General features: G+C 42.3%; 1 protein-coding gene and 1 pseudogene across 1 annotated transcript in view; one reads left to right on the plus strand and one right to left on the minus strand.

Annotated features, from left to right (window-relative positions):
- PPM1H (protein phosphatase, Mg2+/Mn2+ dependent, 1H) overlaps positions 1–10825 on the plus strand; it is a gene marked incomplete at its 5' end in the record, with an annotated part of 306969 nt that extends 296144 nt beyond the window's left edge. The window contains one exon of the mRNA XM_010841630.1: positions 6208–10825. Coding sequence (XP_010839932.1) covers positions 6208–6355 — 148 coding nt within the window. The remainder of the gene's footprint in view (positions 1–6207) is intronic.
- A 2548-nt stretch (positions 10826–13373) lies between these two features.
- On the minus strand, positions 13374–16602 carry LOC104989807 (annotated as a pseudogene).
- Positions 16603–20714: the final 4112 nt, after the last annotated feature.

Genomic DNA, 20714 nt, shown 5'->3' on the forward strand with positions numbered 1-20714 from the left:
AGACCCTAGGTCCTGGCCCTGCTGCCGCCCCACATCCAGCTCTGGGAATCACAGGCTTCTCAGTGGTCCCACCCGGTCCTGGCTGAGGTGTACCGGAATCCTCATCCCTTCTACTGCCTTCAGCTGCACCGTGTTCTCTGCAGCTCTCTTGTATATTGTGCTGATATTTTGTGTTTTGACTTCAGATTTTCTCCTGTGGCTCCCTTCACCCCTCACTCTGTGGTGTGTTTGTGCTCAGCCTCAGCAGCAGACTCAGGAGAGCCCTCCTGTCTTACTGCCATGTGACACATTCTCTCCCTTTGTTACCAAACCAGGCAGCCCATGTCAGATAGAAACTGGAGGAGAATGAAATGGGAGAGAGGAGAAGCAGCCCTTTCCCTCCAGAGAAAATGTTTCTTCTTCTCCCTGAGCACCAGTCTTGAGATAAAGCAACCCTACAAGTGATTTCATGCCTGGGGCAACATGGTGCTTGAAGGATGCTGGTGAGCTCTGAAGTGTCCCCCAACCTGGCTGAGATTGGAGCTGGGGCACGAAACCTTTTCCTAACAACTCGGTGCCTGGGGTTGTGTTGAGTTTGTAAGCTTATAAGGAAAGCTCTCCACAGGTGGCTTCATTTTTACCTAAACACCGTTTGTGACTTTATTTCAGTATTGCATCTCCTGTACATGAAGGTACCCCATTTTAGAGGTTAGCTGCAGTCTCCAGCTATTGCCAGCGGCATCTGATCAGTGTGCCCTTCAACAGTCCTCGCAGAAGGCTCTTTTATGGGGAGATGTTGCATTCACTAGGGAAGCCTAGCAAAGAGAAGTCGGTGGAGGACGCTGGGCTCTTGGCCACAGTGTTAGAAGAAATGGTCCAAGGCGTTCTCCCTAAGCTTCCCGCTCAAGTGGAAACAGCCTTCCCGCAGCACATGGATGATGGCAAGGACCTGATGAAACTGAGGTTCTGTGAGGAGGTGCTGGGTAGGCCTACCACATGGAGAAAGAGTGAGGTTAAGTCTCACACCTCTCCTGGGGCCTGGGGATCCTAAGCCAAGAAATTCACCTAAAATGTGTTCTAGAACTGGAGGAACCCCAGTAAAGGCACATTTTTGAATCACTGTAGATAACCTCGGGCACACAGTAAACAACCCTACTGAAGAGAAGCCTCTATCTTACCTTTAAACCGAGCATGAGAAAGGATAACTAGAAAGAATAACAGAGCCTTCCCTCTATCCCTCCCCCCCACCAAAGAAAACCTAATAGAGCAGGTTGAGAGAAACTTTAAACATTTACAAATAGAACCATAAGGTAAAGAAGAGGTGGATTTGGAAAAGAACCAAATGGAAATTTGCAGTGGTGAAAAATAGGTAATTGAAATAAAGGAACTCACTGAGTAGACTGAATAGTAAACTGCTAAAGTATGAATTAGTGAATTTAAAGATATTACCAAGCTTACTAGTGGTTCAGCTGGTGATGCAATTTCTGTATGTATGAATGAAAGATGGCAAAAATAAATTTAAAATAGCAGTTTTTATAATAAGTAGGCTTAATTTGGGGAGAAGGCAATGCCAACCCACTCCAGTACTCTTGCCTGGAAAATCCCATGGACAGAGGAGCCTGGTGGGCTGCAGTCCATGGGGTCACTAAGAGTCGGACACAACTGAGTGACTTCACTTTCACTTTTCACTTTCATGCATTGGAGAAGGAAATGGCAACCCACTCCAGTGTTCTCACCTGGAGAATCCCAGGGACGGGGGAGCCTGGTGGGCTGCCGTCTATGGGGTCGCACAGAGTCAGACACGACTGAAGTGACTTAATAGCAGCAGCAGCAGGCTTAATTTTATCTTAGTAAAGGTGAGGTTTTAATTAGCTATCTACCAATAATAAAATACAACTAAAATAATACAAACTTTAGAAGTCCTACAGTGCCTTGTGGATTTTCTCAACAAGTATCAGCGTAAGAAGGTAGCATAGAAAATGACTATGATTTCTTGCCTGAGAGACTGGGGACAGTGTTATAACTGAGGATGACAGATGGGGAAGTGCTGCCTTGGCAGTGAAACTAAGTTAACATTTATTGACTCCTCCTGAAGAGTCTCTTCTGGGATCTACCAAGGAATGTAAGGGCTGTGCCATGTGTCACGGAAGCCCAGACACAACAGGAGAACTTGGGAGTATGCAGTGGTGTAGGAGCCCCCCGACAATCTACTCTCACCCCTACCCCAGAAAAAGAGGAGAATTCAAGAATAAAAGGCATGAGGTATGAAGGATAAAGAAAATGGTCACAAGTGTAGTACTTGTGCTGAAGAAAGGTCAAGTGGAATGAGTTTGGAGAATTTTAGGAGGTCAGATTGGGAGGGTATTGGACATACTGGTAAGAGATTGGGGAAGAAAAGGGGAAGAAATTGACGAAGCAAAAATGGATTTCTCTACCAAGATTTCACCTAAGGGAAGACAGAATGAATGATAACGAGAAATGCAGGCTCAAAGGAAGTTTTCTTAGCATGGGCAGTAAGCAGCTTTGAGAATAAAACTTTAACTTTCTAGAGTCTTTAATAAATCAAGTCTCTAATAAAACTTTAATTTTCTAGAACCCTTTACCCAGGGTTCATGGGTAACCATCTTTTCTAGGTGACCTAATGCTGCTTTTTAAAATACCAAAAACTAATTTTGACCCTTTTTTCAATACCCAAAATCTCCAGCAATAGCAATATCAGGATAGTCTCTTGCCTTTAACTATGGATGGTACTCTTATGTGTACTTAAATGAAACAAAGTAGGCAGTTTTTTGATTTTAGCTTTTTATTGAAGTTTAGATGATTTACAATATTGCATGAGTTTTAGTTTTAAGTGTACAGTAAAGTGATTCAGTTATACATATATCCACTTTCTTAGATTCTTTTATATATACATATGTAAGTTTTAAATACATATATATTTTTTCAGACTCTATTCCATTATAGGTTATTCTAAGATACTGAATATATATAGTTCCTTGTTTATCTATTTTATACAAAATAGTGTGTATCTGTTAATCTGATACTCCTAATTTATCCCCTCACCCCTTCTCCCTTTAGTAAGTTTGTTTTCTGTGTCTGAGTCTGTTTCTGTTTTATAAATAGATTCACTTATATTTTTAGATTCTACATATAAGTCATTTAATATTTTTCTTTCTCTGACTTCACTTAGAATGATATCCCCCAGGTCCATCCATGTTGCCACAATGGCAATGTTTTATTCTTTGCTATGGTAGTCTAGTGTGTATATCAGTGTATATACATCTTCTTTATCCATTCATCTGTTGATGGGCACTTGGGTTATTTCCATGTCTGGGCTATTTAAGTAGTGCTGCTGTGATCACTGGGATGCATGTATCTTTTCAAACTGGAGTTTTCATCTCTGCGTATGTGCCCAGGAGTGGGACTGCTGGGTCATATGGTAGCACTATATTTTTTTTTTTTTTTTTTTGAGGAACTGTTCTCCATAGTGGCTACACCAGTTTGCTTTCCCACAAGCACAATGTAGGAGGACTCCCCCTTTTCCACACCCTCCCCAGCATTTATTATTTGTAGACTTTTTGATGGTGGCCAGCTTTCTAAGAAAGCAATGGCACCCCACTCCAGGACTCTTGCCTGGAAAATCCCATGGACGGAGGAGTCTGGTAGGCTGCAGTCCATGGGGTCTCGAAGAATCGGACACGACTGAGCAACTTCACTTTCACTTTTCACTTTCATGCATTGGAGAAGAACATGGCAACCCACTCCAGTGTTCTTGCCTGGAGAATCCCAGGAACGGGGGAGCCTGGTGGGCTGCCATCTATGGGGTCGCAGAGTCAGACATGACTGAAGCTACTTAGCAGCAGCAGCAGCTTTCTAAACTTAAAAGGCTAAGATCTAGACCCTGGGCAATCACCATGATAATAAACATCACCTGATGTTGCTGGTAGCCTTTCCTTGTGAGGTTATATTCAGACCCACAATTTAATATAAAACCAAGAATAACCTGGGGTTATAAACACGGTATTTAAGTGGCAGTATGTGGATAGGGGGACATTTATTAGGCTCTTTAGCCAAAGGCCTTGTTGGAGTCCTTTCTGTTTACTTTCTGATCTCAGTAGGAAGAGGACCCTCAGAGAGGTCCTACTGGTGGCCTCTGCCCTCAGGCATACCTTAAGAGCCTTCTACCTCAAAACTAATCATTCTAACAATATGAGTACCAGAGGGCATATCTCCCACTCACCTATCAACCATTCTCTAGGAGGAAAGTCATTTATTTTGTGTTAATATTAAAAAAACAGCCCCTCTCTGCCACCTGTAGTATGTGCCTCACTTCTCTCCACTACCTGGGTTGAGTAAATTTGAGTCTCAAAGATTCTACAGCCTGGAATCTTAACTGTCCTGAGATCATCTGCTACAAACTTTGTTCTTAAGTAATGTAATGACAGGACTAGATTCTGGTCTCTTCTAACATGAGTCAGGTTAATCCATAAGGACTTTTAACAGAAGAAATACAGGAGGCTTCTGATGTTCTGAATTCTACAACTCACAGTTCTGAAGGCCAGGCTGAGTGACATTCCAGCAGGGAAAAGCCATAGTAACATTAGGGTGGCCTGCTATTCAAGGTCCACAGGCTGGCTTCCAAGAGGCCTTCCTTACAGAGTGACAGTTACTATCTTGGTGATGTACCAGAGTCTGGCTTTTAGTTTCTCCAGTTCAGAAACTGGTTTAATCGACATACAAAGAACAGATTCATTATCAGGGCTCTGCTCACCTTAACCAAGCTTTCATGACTGATCTGCAGACTTCAGAAATGCCAGTTGATATTTAAATGGAGAAACAGGACTGATGTTCTTCAAGTACAAATGTCAAGCTCATTCTTTTTCTGTCAGCATGCCTACATAGGGAGGCAGATAGATCGTAGTTAGAAGGTTATACAGTGAACATGAAATCAGAATAAAGGTAAACTCTGTGCTGTATGGCAGAGGCTCCTCACTAAATGTGGCCCGACCAGTGGAACTAAATTTCTTTGCAGTCTCTCGGCTAAGACTCCCTACCTCAATCGGTATTTGGACAGACACCTGCCAATGTGTTTTTCTCTTTGGTTTAGGCCTCAAGGCTAATCCAGGCTACATACACCCAAATCACCTCCCACATCAGTCTTTCTCTAGATTTTAATACTTTTCATCCATTTATCATAGGCATTATTCTTCTTTTCATTTATGGTTAAATCTCAGTGAGCAATCTTATTTTCAAATCCTTGGGGGCCCCTCACTGTACTTGCAGTGCTGAACAGAAGAGCATGGCATACTGACAGAGGTGGATGAGACAGATGGCCCACACCAAGGCTTCTCTGCCCGGCGCCAGTAAAACCAACCGTCCCACTTTTGCTAGGTTCCTTCTTACTCGTGCTAGCGTATTTTTCTTTAAATCAACTCGCTTTTTAAAAACAAATAAAAAGGAGATTTGCCCTACCAGAAATGGAAAATGACCACCCTTTGGCCTAAAAGCAATGTGGCTCTAAAAATAAACACATTGGAAACAAAACCTGTTTTTCCCATGTACTTCTTTAGCTGGAGACTGCCATAGAAAGGGCTGAGCCTGAGCAGATGTGTGTTAAAGGTACACCAGCACTAAACCGGGACTCTCTCACTGACATCAAAATTCTCAAAAGAGAACTGAGCAGGAGAACAGTTTAGGTTATTTATTGTATGTCCAGCTACCACCTAAATAGTAATCTCACATTAGGTACCCCGCATTTGGGGAAAAGATGGCCTTGGCTTTTTGCTGCTTTGTTGTTCTTTACTCACTAAGTCATGTCCAACTCTTTTGTGACCCCATGGACTGTAGCTCGTCAGCCCATGGGATCTCCCAGGCAAGAATACTGGAGTGGGTTGCCATTTCCTTATCCAGAGGATCTTCCTGGCCTGGGGATCAAACCCACGTCTCCGGCATTGCAGGCGGATTCTTTACCTGTGCCTGTGTGCTAAGTCACTTCAGTCATGTCTGACTCTGCGATCCCATGGACTGTAGTCCAATAGGCTCCTCTGTCCATGGGATTCTGTAGGCAGGAATACTGGGATGGGCTGCCACGCCTTCCTCCAGGGGATCTTCCAGACCCAGGGAAACTGTCTACACAGTCTGTAGTAATGCCTCCTTCCCAGCCTCTCCCGAACGCCAGTCCTGCCCGACATCACACTGACCATGTCATCCGTGCTTCTCCCTGCACAGGTACACGCTGGCAGCTCAGGACCTGGTGATGCGTGCCCGCGGTGTCCTGAAGGACAGAGGATGGCGGATATCCAATGACCGACTGGGCTCAGGAGACGACATTTCTGTATACGTCATTCCTTTAATACATGGAAACAAACTGTCATGAAAACAGCCCAGGGTTTTGGAAGGACAGGAGGGATGAAAGCTGGGATGCCTCTGGGCAGGGCTGGGTTGGGGAGTGCCCCAGCACAGTTCCAAGTGATGCCACCCCTTCCCAGCCCAGGTGGGGAGCTTGCTGCTGAAAGGCCTCTAGCTGAGCTTCAGGACGACCCTTGGGTTTCAGTTTCCTCTTTAAAAACAGGTCTGGATACACGAAAGAGCAAAACATAAAGGCTGCTACTGAGTGTTGTGTTTCTTTTTGGTTCCTTTCGTAGGCCTCCTAGGTGGCCATGGCCCATCTCGGGGGCACCTACGTCATATTTATTTTATCTGCAGTAGCTGGGGCAGCCACTTTCGGGTGGTCACTGGCAGAAGACTCCTCAGCCCACCCAGCTGCCAACCTCTCTACGGGTTAACAGTGCTGCATTGGAGTGCTGGGGATCACGCCTCAGAAGATGGACGTGCCCATCTTCTCGTAAGCCTGAGATGTCTTTCAGGGAACACTATCTGTGTGTCTATGTGTCTTTATTCGTTTTTGGTAATGGTGGGCTGCGGCAGGGATGTTTTTCTGATAGTCCTTGAATCTTAATTGTTTCCCTTCCATAGAACAGACCTGGGACTTTCCAGGCCCCTGCTGAGGAATCTGTGTGTCCAAGTCTGGCTCGGACCGTCCCCACATCCTGTAGCCTACACCGCCCAGACAGCCATCTGGAGCTGTGCCCTGGCTGACAGAGTTCAATCTTTGTTATGTAACAGTTTGTTCCTGAGTTGGTCTTTCTCACCAAATCAATGTGCTTTCATGAAAATATGAGTAGTTCTTTGGACCAGTGGTTCCTCTGTCATCTTCATGGGTCCCCCTGGTATGGTTTTTGGTTTCTCTCTGAGAGCCTGGGTGTTCATTTCTGGATTGGTTGGCCCTCCCCCCACCCGCTGGGCCATAAGGATACACACGAAGCAGTGTTGAATCGAGTGGTGTAGACATTCCTTATGTCAATCAGCTCAGCACACCTCACTGGAGGATCATTCCTCCACCTAGATCCCAGGTTCTGAGGGTGGGGGCTGTCCCCAAGCCCACGTCAAATAATGTGTTAAGGATCAATAGCAGCAGTCTTATTAGCTTCACCATCATATTTGGGCAAGACCCACTCAGAATGGCCATGTAATAAAAGTGCATTTGAATCGGGTTGACTGGTCCTCATCAGGCTGTGTGCCCTGTTCCTTCTCCGTGGAAGCATGTCCCAGCCCCCCAGGTACCGAGACCTCTTCCCTCTCCCTCCACCTCTAGGTGTTCCTCACAAGAGCAGCATTGGACAGATCAGATCTACCTGCTGCTTCTCTGCCGGGAGGACTCACAAAAGAGTTCTAGGAATCATTTCTATCTCTTAGGCAGATGGCTTCTCGGTATGGGTCCAGTCACCAAGTCTTCTTCCTGTAGACCATAGACCTCCTGAGGTGGCATCACCATCTTGGCTACTTTTTGTAATAAAAACATGCTCCCTCCAACACCATTAAAGAAAAAAAGTCATTGCTGTTATTCCCCCAGAAGGCTGGAGAGTCCGTTCCACTTCCTGTGTGTTCGAATCCCTTCCCCAGAGCACGAAGATAGTTTCCCCAAAGGGAAAGATAACTTTCCTCTGGGATAATCACCTGCATTTACATTCCTAGAATGTAAATATCCTCTGAGGAATGGCCTGGAGCCTTCCTACTTAGAAACGTGTTCATCCCACAGTGTGGAAACAATGCCTGGTTTTGTGGGTGAAGTGTGGTGGGAATTTACCCACCAAGTGTTTGCCAAAACGTTGCCTGGGAAGAACTGGACCGACTTTTCCTTTGTCAGGAGACATCTGCATCTCATGGCTTCCGTCCTCCTTCAGTAAACCTTAGCCACCCCCAGGGACAGCTCTATGGGGAGAAGTCTGTGGTAGACAGCCTGCTGCTCTCGGGAAATGTGCAGGCATCCTGCAGCAGAGTGGTCCACTTTCTGTTGCTGCGCTGACTCTCAAAACCATGTACAAATTCGGAAACTTGAGAAAGTTTTCCATGGAGGACTCTGAGCCACCTTCTTTGGGAAGATTCCTCACAAGCTGTCGCCTCTTCCCTGTGTTCCCATTGCCCTTCATTTATTTCCTGTGCTGCTATTTTATTCAAGGCACTAGAGTCAGAGTTTGGATGTGCATTATCATATAGATGTCATAATAATGTTCCACTTCACTCTCCATTTCATTTCCTGCCAAGGCATGTCTGGGCAAAAATCTCTGGAACCTCCTTGTTCAATTTATCCTGAAGTCTTGAGCATTTAGTCCCACCAGATTTAGTTAGAAAGGTATCTAGGAATTCTCTTTATAAGACCCCCTTGGATGGAAGGATCTTGGTAACAAGCTGATGCCATGTGTCTGTTTGGGGATGGGAGGGAAACCACAAGAGATGAATCAGATGTGGGGAAACATGATTTGTTAATGCCTGTGGCAGGTCTGCCCAGCATGGATGCTCTGTGAGTTGAGCCTCCTCCATTTCAGCCTTATTTTTCACCCAGGCTCTGGATCATCCCATCCCCGAGTACTACCTGTGTCTACAAATCAGTTGGCCCTTGGAGCATTCCTGGGAAGGTCAAATGGCAACACCAAATTCTGCAGAACATATTTATACGTGGTTCTCTTATCTTGCCTGTCTTGTGTATCAATCCTGTTTGCTTGCCCTGGTGGCCTCAGAGGAAGTTTTGCTTAATGAAAAGCTTTTGATTTCCCATTTGTCTTTATGGCTGGCTGGGGGTTTGGTGGGGTGGCCACTTTCTTTCATGAAAGGCTGTCTCAGTTCTGAATCTGCTTGTTGGGCTGCCTCTGCTCTTCTGAACATTTGGTGACACTCTTCCTTAAAGACCACCAACTCACGCTCCATCCACACTGGTGTTTTGTCAGGCAACAACGAAACTTGTATTCTCCCTACACCGAAATCAGAGCAGTGCGAGCAGCCTTAAGACTGAGGGGCATGTTCTCCTGTGGCTGTGCCTGCCTAAACGCTCTTAGGGAGGGAGTAGAGAAGTGAAAACTGGGTAAGGCCAAGTAATCCTCTAATGGGACAAAGCCCCCAAAGTGGGGATTGTTATTTTCCACTGTTTACAGCTTTGGGGAATTGGGGTTTTTAATTTTTTTTAATCCCTAGCAGTTTACCCCGTAACATGGGGCTGCATGAAATCAGCTGTGCTATTTTTTTTTAAATTCTTCTCAGTGTTCATTTACTCCTTGGAAAGAATCACAGCTGTCAGTAGATACTGGTGGACAGAGATGAGAGTCCCAGATCTAGAGTTGGCCTCAGATGTTGGCCATTCCAGCAGGTTTGTAGAAACACTTGGGGGAAAAAAACCTCCCACATCTTTACGACTCTGGTCTAACCTCCTTGCTCATCTGCCAATCAACTTTATTTCAAAGGTCAGTGGTTTTCTTTCCACCACCGTCTGAGGATCTTACCTTCCCTTAAGTGACCCGGCAGCTCCAGTTTTCAGACTGAACATGTTAAGCTTTAATGAGATTCTATTTCGGTAAGTTCATGCTACTGGGACATATGGAAAAAAGCAGTGAGAGTCACTGTCTATGCAAAAAATCCACCAGGTTGACTCTAGAAGGTAGCAGATCTAGGATGACAGTGAAACAGTATCTGGCCACCTGACGGAATTTTACATTAGGAATCTGCATTTTTGAGGACTTTGAATTGCAGAGACAGGTCGCAGCCTGCACTCCCTAGACCCCCGACCCCCTTCCCACCCCAGCACACTTCGGTCCCGTGTGGGTGATGTGGCTTACGTGTGTACACTGGGATTTTTCAAAGGACACTACATGAGCAGCCCCACTTGCCTCTTCTGTAAGCACCATGGTGCCCTTTGTGATCTGAGTGCCAGACAAGGGAAGTGCTGCTCTTTCTAACCCACGATGTGATTTGTGTAAATAGCTTTAATTTTGCCTTGGTGTCTTAGATGAAGTTTTGTTTCTGTAGCGACCAGGTAGACAGAGACCAAATGAGGCTGTAAATGTGATGTTTTCTACTGTGATGTACTTGAAGGAGAATCTCGTGTCCTCCAATTTTCCATAGTATTTTGTGTTTGGGGAGTCCTGAGGTTACTCTTTGTTTCCTATTTTGCCTCCATTTTCTTTGTTTCTTCTGGAAACCCAGGGAGGCCCCCAGTGGAGATCATTTGTAAGGAATGTATCATGGTCTGGGTTTCCAAGAAAATACCCTACGTACAGAGAAATAAGAAGAATATGCCTGAAAATGGTTTCGGCACCATGTAACCTTTATGCTTTGTGATTGTGAAACCTTGACTTTTGTAACCCAAAAATGAAACCTGTTTAGTAAAGGGGATCTATTTTGTGTGTTTTGAAACTTAGGTGCAATGTTCCCTGGAAAAAGCTAAAGAAATGTATATGCTCAATGCCGTTTTAAAATAAAATATTATATATATGTATATAGGATACCTTTAGCAAAACTGTTGTGTGTCACTTCTTTCAATTCACTACGAAGTTTCTTCATATCAGGTAATGGAATGAGATGAGAGGGTCATGGCCTCATGGGGAATCGTCAACTGTGAATAGACTCAAAATCAGATGGGAATGGATGCCACCACTGTAGGTCTTCACAGGAAATCAGCAGTCAAGACTATGTATTTCACCAGTGCCTCTAGAACTACCATGGATATTGCTCCCAAGAGCTACTCCAAACAGGTAATTCTTTTTTTTTTTTAATTGAGGTATAACTGACAAGCAATATTGTATTAGTTTCAGGTATACAACTTAGTGGTTTGATGGGTACATATTGTGAAATGATCACATTAAGTATAGTGAATATCTATTACCATGCTGTGCTGTGCTTAGTCACTCAGTCATGTCCAACTCTGCAACCCATGGACTGTAGCCCACCAGGCTCCTCTGTCCATGGGGATTCTCCAGGCAAGAATACTAGAGTGGCTTGTCACGCCCTCCTCCACGAGATCTTCCCAACCCAGGGATCGAACCCAGGTCTCCCACATTGTAGGCATATTCTTTACCAACTGAGCTACCAGGGAAGCCCATCTATTACTATATAGTATTACAAACTTTTTTTCCTTGTGATGAGAACTGTTAAGATTTACTCTCTTAGCAGCTTTCAAATATGCAATATAGTATTATTAGCAAATAATATGCAGTTACAGTATAGGCACCATGTTGTATATTATATACCCAGGGCTTATTTATTTTATAACTAGACCTATTTCACCAACTCCCCACTCTGCCTTCTGCAACCATCTGTTCTCTGTATCCAGAAATTTGTTTTTTCTTAATTATTTTTTCAGAATGCACATATAAGTGAGATCATACAGTATTTGTCTTTCTCTTATTTCATAAGATATACCATAATGAATTTAATGCCCTGAAGGCCCACCCATGTTGTAACAAATGGCAAGATTTAGTTACTTTATGGCTGATTAATATTCCATTATATCTATCTATAAAAATGCATACATACCACAGTTTCTTTATCCATTCATTTTTTGATGGACATTCAGGTTGTTTCCTGCAGTAAGAAATGCTACAGTGAACGTGAGGGTACATTTAAGTTTTTAAATTTAGTGTTTTCATTTACCCTGGAGAAATACCCAGAAGTAGAATTGATGGATCATATGGTCATTGTTCAGTCACTCAGTCATGTCCAATCCTTTGCAACCCCACGGACTCCAGCATGCCAGGCTTCCCTATCTTTCAGAGTTTGCTCAAACTCATGTCCATTGAGTCAACGATGCCAACCAACCATCTAATCCTCTTTTGCCTCCTCCTCCTCCTGCTCTCAATCTTTCCCAGCATCAGGGTCTTTTCCAAAGATTTGACGCTTCACATCAGGTGGCCAAAGTATTGGAGCCTCAGCTTCAGCATCAGCCATTTCAATGAATATTCAGGATTGACTGCCTTTAGTTTTGATCTCCTTACAGTTCAAGGGACTCTCAAAAGTCTTCTCCAGCACCACAATTCAAAAGCACCAAATTCTTCAGTGTTCCACCTTCTTTATGGTCCAACTCTCATACCCATCCATACATGACTACTGGAAAAACCATAGCTTTGACTAGACAGACTTTTGTTGGCAAGTAATGTCTCTGGTTTTTAATACTCTGTCTAGGTTTGTCATAGCTTTTCTTCCAAGGAACAAGCATCTTTTAATATCATGGCTGCAGTCACCATCCACAGTGATTTGGAACTCAAGAAAGTAGTCTTTCACTGTTTCCATTTTTTGCCCCCATCTGTTTGCCATAAAGTGATGAGACTGAATGCCATGATCTTAGTTTTTTGAATGTTGAGTTTTAAGTCAGCTTTTTCACTCTCCTCTTTGACCTTCATCAAAAGGCTCTTTAGTTCCTCTTCGCTTTTTGCCATTAGGGTGGTGTCATCTGCATATCTGAGGTTACTGATATTTCTCCCAGCAATCTTGATTCCAGTTTGTGATTCATCCAGCCTGGCATTTTGCATGATGTACTCTGCATAGAAGTTAAATAAGCAGGGTGACAATATACAGCCTTGATATACTGCTTTCCCAATTTTGAACCAGTCCATTGTTCCATGTTCAGTTCTAACTGTTGCTTCTTGACCTGCATACAGGTTTCTCAGGAGACAGGTAAGATGGTCTGGTACTCCCATCTCTTTAAGAATTTTCCACAGTTTGTTGTGATCCACACAGTCAGAGGCTTTAGCGTAGTCAGTGAATCAGATGTTTTTCTGGAATTCTCTTGCCTTTTTTGTGATCCAGCAGATGTTGGCAATTTGATCTTCTGGTTCCTCTGCCTTTTCTAAATCCAGCTTGAAGTTCTCAGTTCATGTACTGCTGAAGTCTAGCTTGAAAGATTTTGAGCATTACCTTGCTAGCATATGAAATGAGCACAATTATGCAGCAGTTTGAACATTCTCTGGCATTTCCTTTCTTTGGGATTGGAATGAAAACTGACCTTTTCTAGTCCTGTGGCCACTGCTGAGTTTTCCAAATCTGCTGGCCTGTTGCATGCAGCACTTTAATAGCATCATCTTTCAGTATTTTTTTAACTAGGAACTTTTTTTTAATCAGTTACAAACTGAATTACAAATAATGTTAACAGCAAGAACACTCAAGGACAAAAGGTGGGAGAAGAGAGAGAAAATCATAAAAAGAAAAAAAAATTAAAAAAAAAACATATTTGCATTACAAACCCCAAGGTGCATATGGCAACAAATCCCCACCCATTCCCACTTAAAAAACTACTATAACCTGAAATATAATCGTTCATCCTTCTTTTAAATAAAGATTTTTTCCCCAATGTCCCAACTCAGTTACTGCCCTGAGTGTCAGAATTCTCAAAATGATGTCTCAACCTTAACTTTTACTCTTATGGGGTGGCCTTCAGAGGAAGATGAGACCTAGCACCTTAAGAATCTTGAAGAGAAAAATTCAAACATCTTTCACTTGCCTCATAAGGTCAAGGTGAAGCACAGTCCCTGTCCTAGAGCCTCCTAGACACACCTTACCCATAGGAGGGACAGGCAAGAAGCCTAGAAGCCATCCTTTCTACTGCAGCCCCACCAGGACTGGGAGTCTTAAGTCTCCCAGATGTTAGGTGAGATGAAACACTAAAACTAGGGTATAAACCGGTTGGATCTATTTTTTTTTTTAACCTAATTCTTCAAAACAGGCCCCTCCATCACGTTTTTGTTTTTCTTGGTTTTCAGAGGTTCCAACTTAGCCCCCACTGCTATAAGTTGGCCTTACACAGTGGCTCCGGAGGATTGGGGTCTCTATCATCCCAGATACAGAAAATAATAATAGTGGGGCTTTCAGAAACTGGGATGGCAAACCCTATGTGGATGGAGGAGAAAGTCTTTTTTTTTTTTTTTGTCTTTAAAAAGAAAAACACAAAGCCAGCCCTCTTAAGCAATGACTAAGAGGAGGGAGAGAGGGTAGTGGAGGCTGACTTAAGTGCATCTAATACTGAAGCGTCCTTTCAATTCCACCTATTTCTTCCCTCCACCCCATCACTCCAGAGTGGACTGGCTAAGAGGGGCAGGTGAGTGCTAAGGCATCCAGACAAGATCAGTGAGCTAAGTGCCCGGGCTGAGCCAGATCACACTCGCACTGGAGGAGAGGGTGATACTGGGGGTAGGGGCTTGAGAAGGCCATCAGAGTTGAAGGTGAGGTACTGGCTTGGTCACATCCTGGAAGAAAGGGTGAACCAGAGCTGCCTTGGCTGAAACCCACTTGTTAGGCTTGTAGTGCAGCATTTGCAATAACAAGCTCCATCCATCTTCATCCGGGGTGGCACCACTTTGCTAAAATCTTGCCTGGCCCTCTTGGGGAAACTTGGCTTATAATCCGACATAGAAATAACTCCTGGCCAAACCACCTCATCTGGGGTCTCCAGGGAAGAAAGATCTGAAAGAGTTGGTCGATCTCAGAGTCTCCAGGAAATAGGGCCCAGTGGGTCACCATCTCAGCAAAGATGCAACCGAGGCTCCAGATGTCCACAGCTATGGAGTAGTATTTGCAGCCCAGAAGGATTTCCAGTGCTCAGTACCACAGTGTCACCACCTCGTCGGTATAAGTATGAACAGGGACCCCAAAAGCTCTGGCTAGTCCGAAGTCTGCTAGCTTGATGGACCCATCTGCGTTGATAAGCAGATTCTGAGGTTTGAGGTCTCGGTGCAGGACCCAATGAGAGTGGCAGAAAGCGAGGCCCTGGAGCAGCTGGAACAAGTAGCTCTTTATGAGGGGAAGAGGAATGCCAGTGAGCACAGAGGCATCCATGAATTTCTTGAGATCCTAGTGCAAAAACTCAAAAACCAGGTAGAGTTTGTTTTCTGTGTGAATGACATCCAGCAGTTTGACAATATTAGGGTGATTAAACTCCTTAAGCCGAGAGATCTCTCATATGGCAACTGGGTGCAGCCTCTGTCTCAGTGTCCAGGCGGATTCTTTTAAGCGCCACCACTTCTCCCGTCAACTTGTTTTTGGCTTTGTACACAACTCTGTACGTGCCCTCTCTGATTTTTTTCCACTTTTTGGAAGTTCTCATGAAGCCTAGCAAGTCAGGTCAGCCTGGCCCTGGAGCAGGGGCCTGGAAACCCTGCAGAAAAGGGCACCCAGCTCTTGGGGGCTGAGGAGGGAAACAGGGCCCAGCACCGCAACTGGCGGTCGGGATGGAATGCAGTGTATCTCTCGCTCTTGTCAATTTATCCAACTTGAAACAATATTGCGACCTCCACCCCTCCTCCCTTACCCAGTTCCCTCCTTTCAGGATGTTAATGGTAGTTCTATTTAATTTTCTGAGGAACTTCCATATCGTTTCCATAGTGGCACCATCAATTTACGTTCCCAACAACTTTTTTCTCCATATCCTTCCCAACACTTATTAAGGTCTTTTTGATAATAGCCTTTCTGAGAGGTGTGAGTGGTTATCTCATGGTTTTGATTGGCATTTCCCTGATGATTAGTGATGTTGAACCTCTTGGCATGTGTCTGTTGGCCATCTGTATGTAGTCATCTTCAGAAAAATGTATATTCAGATTTTCTGTCCATTTTCTTAAATTGATTTTAAGCTGTATGAGTTCTTGATATATTTTGGATATTAACCATTTATCAGATAAATGTCTACAATGTGCAAATATTTTCTCCCATTCAGCACTTTTTCATTTTGTTGATGGTTTCCTTTGCTGTGTAGAAGCATTTTAGTCTGATGTATAGTCACTCTTGTTTATTTTCCCCAGGTGCCAAATCCAAAAAGTGTTTGTCATGGCCAATGTTTTCTTCTAGGAGCCTTGTGGTTTCAGGTCTTACGTTCAAGTCTTTGTTTATGGTATAAGTAGTCACTTGGTTTCATTCTTTGGCATATGGTTGTCCAGTTTTCAGTATATCATTTGTTGAAGAGAGTGTCCTTTCCCCAATGTGTATTCTTGGCTTCTCTGTTATGTAACTGACCCTATATGCATGAGTTTATTTCTGAGCTCTCTATGCTGTTCCATTGGGCTGTGAATCTGATATCAAGCTATGTTATAGTTGTATCAGGGAACATGATGCTTATAGCTTTGTTCTTCTTTCTCAATACTGCTTTGCCTATGTAGGGTTTTTGTGGTTCCATATAAATTTTAGGACTGTTTGTCCTATTTCTGTGCAAAATGCCATTGGAATTTTAACAGAGATTGCATTCAATCTGTAGGTGCTTTAGGTAGTACAGACATTTTAACAATATTAATTCTTCCAGTCCATCAGCACAGTGTATCTTTCCATTTATTTGTGTCTTAAATTTCTTTCGTCAATGTCTTATAGTTTTCAGTGTACAGGTCTTTCACCTGCCTGGTTAAATTTATTCCTAGAAATTTTATTCTCTTTGATGCAATTGTAAATGGGATTTTTCCTTTAATTTCTCTTTCTGATAATTTGTTATTAGTGTATAGAAATGGAACACATTTCAGTTTACTAATTTTGTATCTTGCAACTTTACTGAATTCATTTTTTAGGAAGTCTTCAGGTTTTTTTTTTAACATATACTGTCATGTCATTTGCAAATAGTGACAGTTTTACTTCTTTCTAATTTGGATGCCTTTTCTTTCTTGTGCCTTCTAATACTGTGTTTAATAAAAGGGACAAGAGTGAGCATCCTCATCTTGTTTCTAATCTTAAAAGTTTTGAGCTTTTCATCTCTGAGTGTGGTGTTAGTTATGAACTTGTTATATATGGTCTCTATTGTGTTCAGGTGAATTCCCTTTATACTCATGTTGTTGAGTTTTTATCATAAATGAATGTTAGAAATTTGTCACATATTTTTTCTGTATCTATTGAGATGCTAATATAATTTTTATCTTTCATTTTGTTATTGTGGTGTATCACCTTGTTTTGAAGATGTTAAACCATCCTTGCAGCCTTGGAATAAATCCCACTTGATCATGATGTATGATCCTTTTAATATATGGTTGAATTTGGTTTACTAATATTTTGTTGAGAATTTCTGCATCTATGGTTACCAGGGATATTAGCCTTTAATTTTCTTTCCTTGTGATGTCCTAATTTGATTTTGGTATTGTATTAATTCATCTTTGAAAGTTGGTTAGAACTCACCAATGAAGCCACTTGATCCTTTGGTTTTTTGGAAGGTTTTACTGATTCAGTCTCCTTACTAACAGTTGGTCTGTTCACACTTCCTATTCCTCATGACTCTGTCTTAGAATGTTGTGTTTCCAGGAATGTAGCTAATTCTTCTAGGTTGTTCAGGTTGTCGGCATGCAGTTGTTCACAGTAGTTTCATGAACCTTTGTATTTCTGTGGCATCAGTTGTAATGTCTCCTCTAATTTCCTTCAGCCCTTTCTCTTTTTCTCTTGGTAAGTCTCACTAAAGATTTGTCAACCAAAGACCATCTCCTGGTTTCACTGGTATTTTCTATTGTCTTCTTAGTCTCTATTTCATTTGTTTCTGCTCTGATCTTTATTACTTCTTTCTTTTTACTAACCTTTGTTTGTTCTTTTTAATTCCTTGAGATATAGTTAAGTTGTTTGAGATTTTCTTGGTTCATGAAGTATACACTTGTCACTACAACCTTCCTTCTTAGAACTGCTTTTGCTTCATCCCATAGGTTTTTGTACGTTTTATTTCCATTTTCACTTGTCTCAAGGTTTTTATGATTTCTCTGTTGACCTATTGCTTTGTTTGGTAGCTTAATTGCCACGTATTTGTGAATTTTCTGATTTTATTCTTGTAACTGATTTCTACTTTCATAGCACCATGGTGAGAAAATATGGCTGATATGATTTCAGTCTTCTTAAATTTGTTAAGACTGTTTTGTGGCCTAAAACATGATCTATCCTGGAGAATGTTCCATGCACACTGGGAAAAAAATGCATTTTGTATTGCTGTTGGATGGAATGCTTTATTTCTGTTAAGTCCATCTTGTCTAATTTGTCATTTAAGGCATATGTTTGATTTTCTGCCTATGAGTGATTTCTATTGATGTAAGTGGGTTATTAAAACCCCCTACTATTATCATAATGCTGTCCATTTCTCTCCTTAGGTATGTTAATATTTGCTTTCTACATTTAGGTGCTCCTATATTATGTGCATAAACATTTACAAATGTTATATCTCCTCGTTGAATTGACCCTTTTATCCAAAGAAGTATTCTTGAGAGGGCTAGTGACTAATATCCTTGCTGAAGACAATTAAGACTCAAGATTCCCCTCTGCCATTTAAGCATTTTAAGTAATTACAAACCGTTAGTAAAATGTAACATACTATAGAGAAAAGTTACCTTAACAGGTGGGATAAGAAATGAAAAAATGCTAATGGCTTAGTTCTAGAGTCCAGTAAGTTAAGTAACTTAGAGAATACTGACATAAAGTTAAAAAAAATCAGAGTAATAATCCATAAAAGAAAGCTGAAAAGCAGACTATAGATCATCTAAAGCCTAGTTCAGAAAAGCTGACTAGATAAGAAATACTTATATTAAAAATGATTCGATTACAACATCTACCCAGCTCTTTTCACCTTTACTTTTACCCTAATGCTTATCACACCTCCTCTCAACAGTAGAAGCTCATGGAGAGTCCATCTTTGGATTAGATACCTTTAGATTTTTCTCTGTGGAAGATGGAGGAGTCTTAGCATTCTCTTGTGAGTAGTGCTTAGCATATCAGTTTACCTCTTGAAAGCTGCAGTAGATTGTCTCCAAAGCTGGCTGCCAACTATGCCTTCTATGTCAGTGTGCAAATGCTCGTTTTCTCATCAAGATGCAGTGTTTGTATACCCATCCGTTGAACTGTTCTGGCCTGTGACTTGCATTGATTAATAGAATGCAGAAATGACATTCTGAGAATTCCAAGCCTTTGTCTCTAGAGGTCTATAGCACCTGCTTTCACTCTTGGAAACCAGCCGCCCTGCAAATGTCAGACTAAATTACTGAGTGATGAGGCCACCAGGGGGAGAACCTAAGTGCTCTGAAATTGGGAGTGAGCCCATCTTTGATTCTCAAACCCCACTTGAATCACTCCAGGTGATACTGTAAGAGAGAGGCCCAGCCAGCTGTCAGCTTTCAGGCCATTCCAACAGAGGTCACAGACATCACAGAGCAGAGAGGAGCCATCCACACTGAGCCCTGCCCAAACTTCTCATGCACAGAAACATGAACAAATGGTTGTGGTTTCAAGTGGCTAGGATCTGGGTATTTTATTACACAGCAACTGACAACGGAAACAAAGTACAGATAACCTGGCTCTGGAGGATTTGGGATACAGTGATTAAAATTATAAACTAAAAAAGAAAATGGCATTAAGGAAGTATATTTGTAACTTGGGAAATAATCCTCCTTTTGGAACCTGGCAGAGTGAATGAAATGGGGAAGCAGACTTAGAGCAATAATGCAGAGACTCCGCCACCACACAGTAACCCACGTGGACAGTTATCAGACAAGAGTCCTTCAAATTCCGAGTTGCCTAGCAGTTTGTGTGTCTTTTAGACAGCAATAACCACAGCACATATTACTGTAATCCTTTATAGTTTGACATACATACATACTTTGTTTTTATTTTATTTTTTTTTCATACTTTGTTTTTAAATGCTCACGATCTTCACTGTGAAAAGGAAAAATAAATAAATAAACCAACAAACAAAACCTGTTTGTGGGAAAAAAGCAAAACGGCGGGGGGGGGAAGTCACCTGAATGTGGAAGAGCTCACCTCCTGTTTAGCATTTTGTACCTAAGGAAATAAACAAAGAAAAATAATGCAGAGACTCTAACTGATGGCTATGATGCCAGCATGGCAAGAGTTTGCCACACCTTGCTTTTGCTTCTTTGTGCAGCTTATAATGATCATTAGTAAACTAGGAAAATTATGACTTGGGGCTATGAGTGTAGAACAGGGAAACAAAGGTCTTTAAGTCCTCACTCATGATAAGCCTATCTCATGTTATACCATTCGTGACCCTTGGGAGAGTGAAATAGTTCTTTGGCTCCCAAGACTGTTGCTTATAAGTGTTAGCTTATATTTGAAGGAAAATAAAATTTTTAAATAATTACGAGTATGAAAATTTAAAAAAAATTCTCATCCTCATTTAAAAATCCCTATCTACAAACTACTTCAAATTTGTTGCCATCCTACTTTTTTTCCTTTAATTAAATGACAGGCCAAAGAATAAATTATATATCCGAGCAATCTGTCTGCCTTTTTAATTGCTTTTTCTGTCATTAGAGCCCTGAAAAGACTGCTCTCTCTTAGTACATTTCCCTACGTTTTTGGCCTCACATCTTTCACTTCTGATGAGATTTTCCAGTCACCTAACCTCCTCTGGTTTACTGATTCCACCTTCATGTGACTGAGCATGAGACGGAGCCAGGGTGCACCTT

The sequence above is a fragment of the Bison bison genome, unplaced genomic scaffold (assembly GCF_000754665.1).
Source record: "Bison bison bison isolate TAMUID 2011002044 unplaced genomic scaffold, Bison_UMD1.0 scf7180017864163, whole genome shotgun sequence".
Classification (NCBI taxonomy): Eukaryota; Metazoa; Chordata; class Mammalia; order Artiodactyla; family Bovidae; genus Bison; species Bison bison.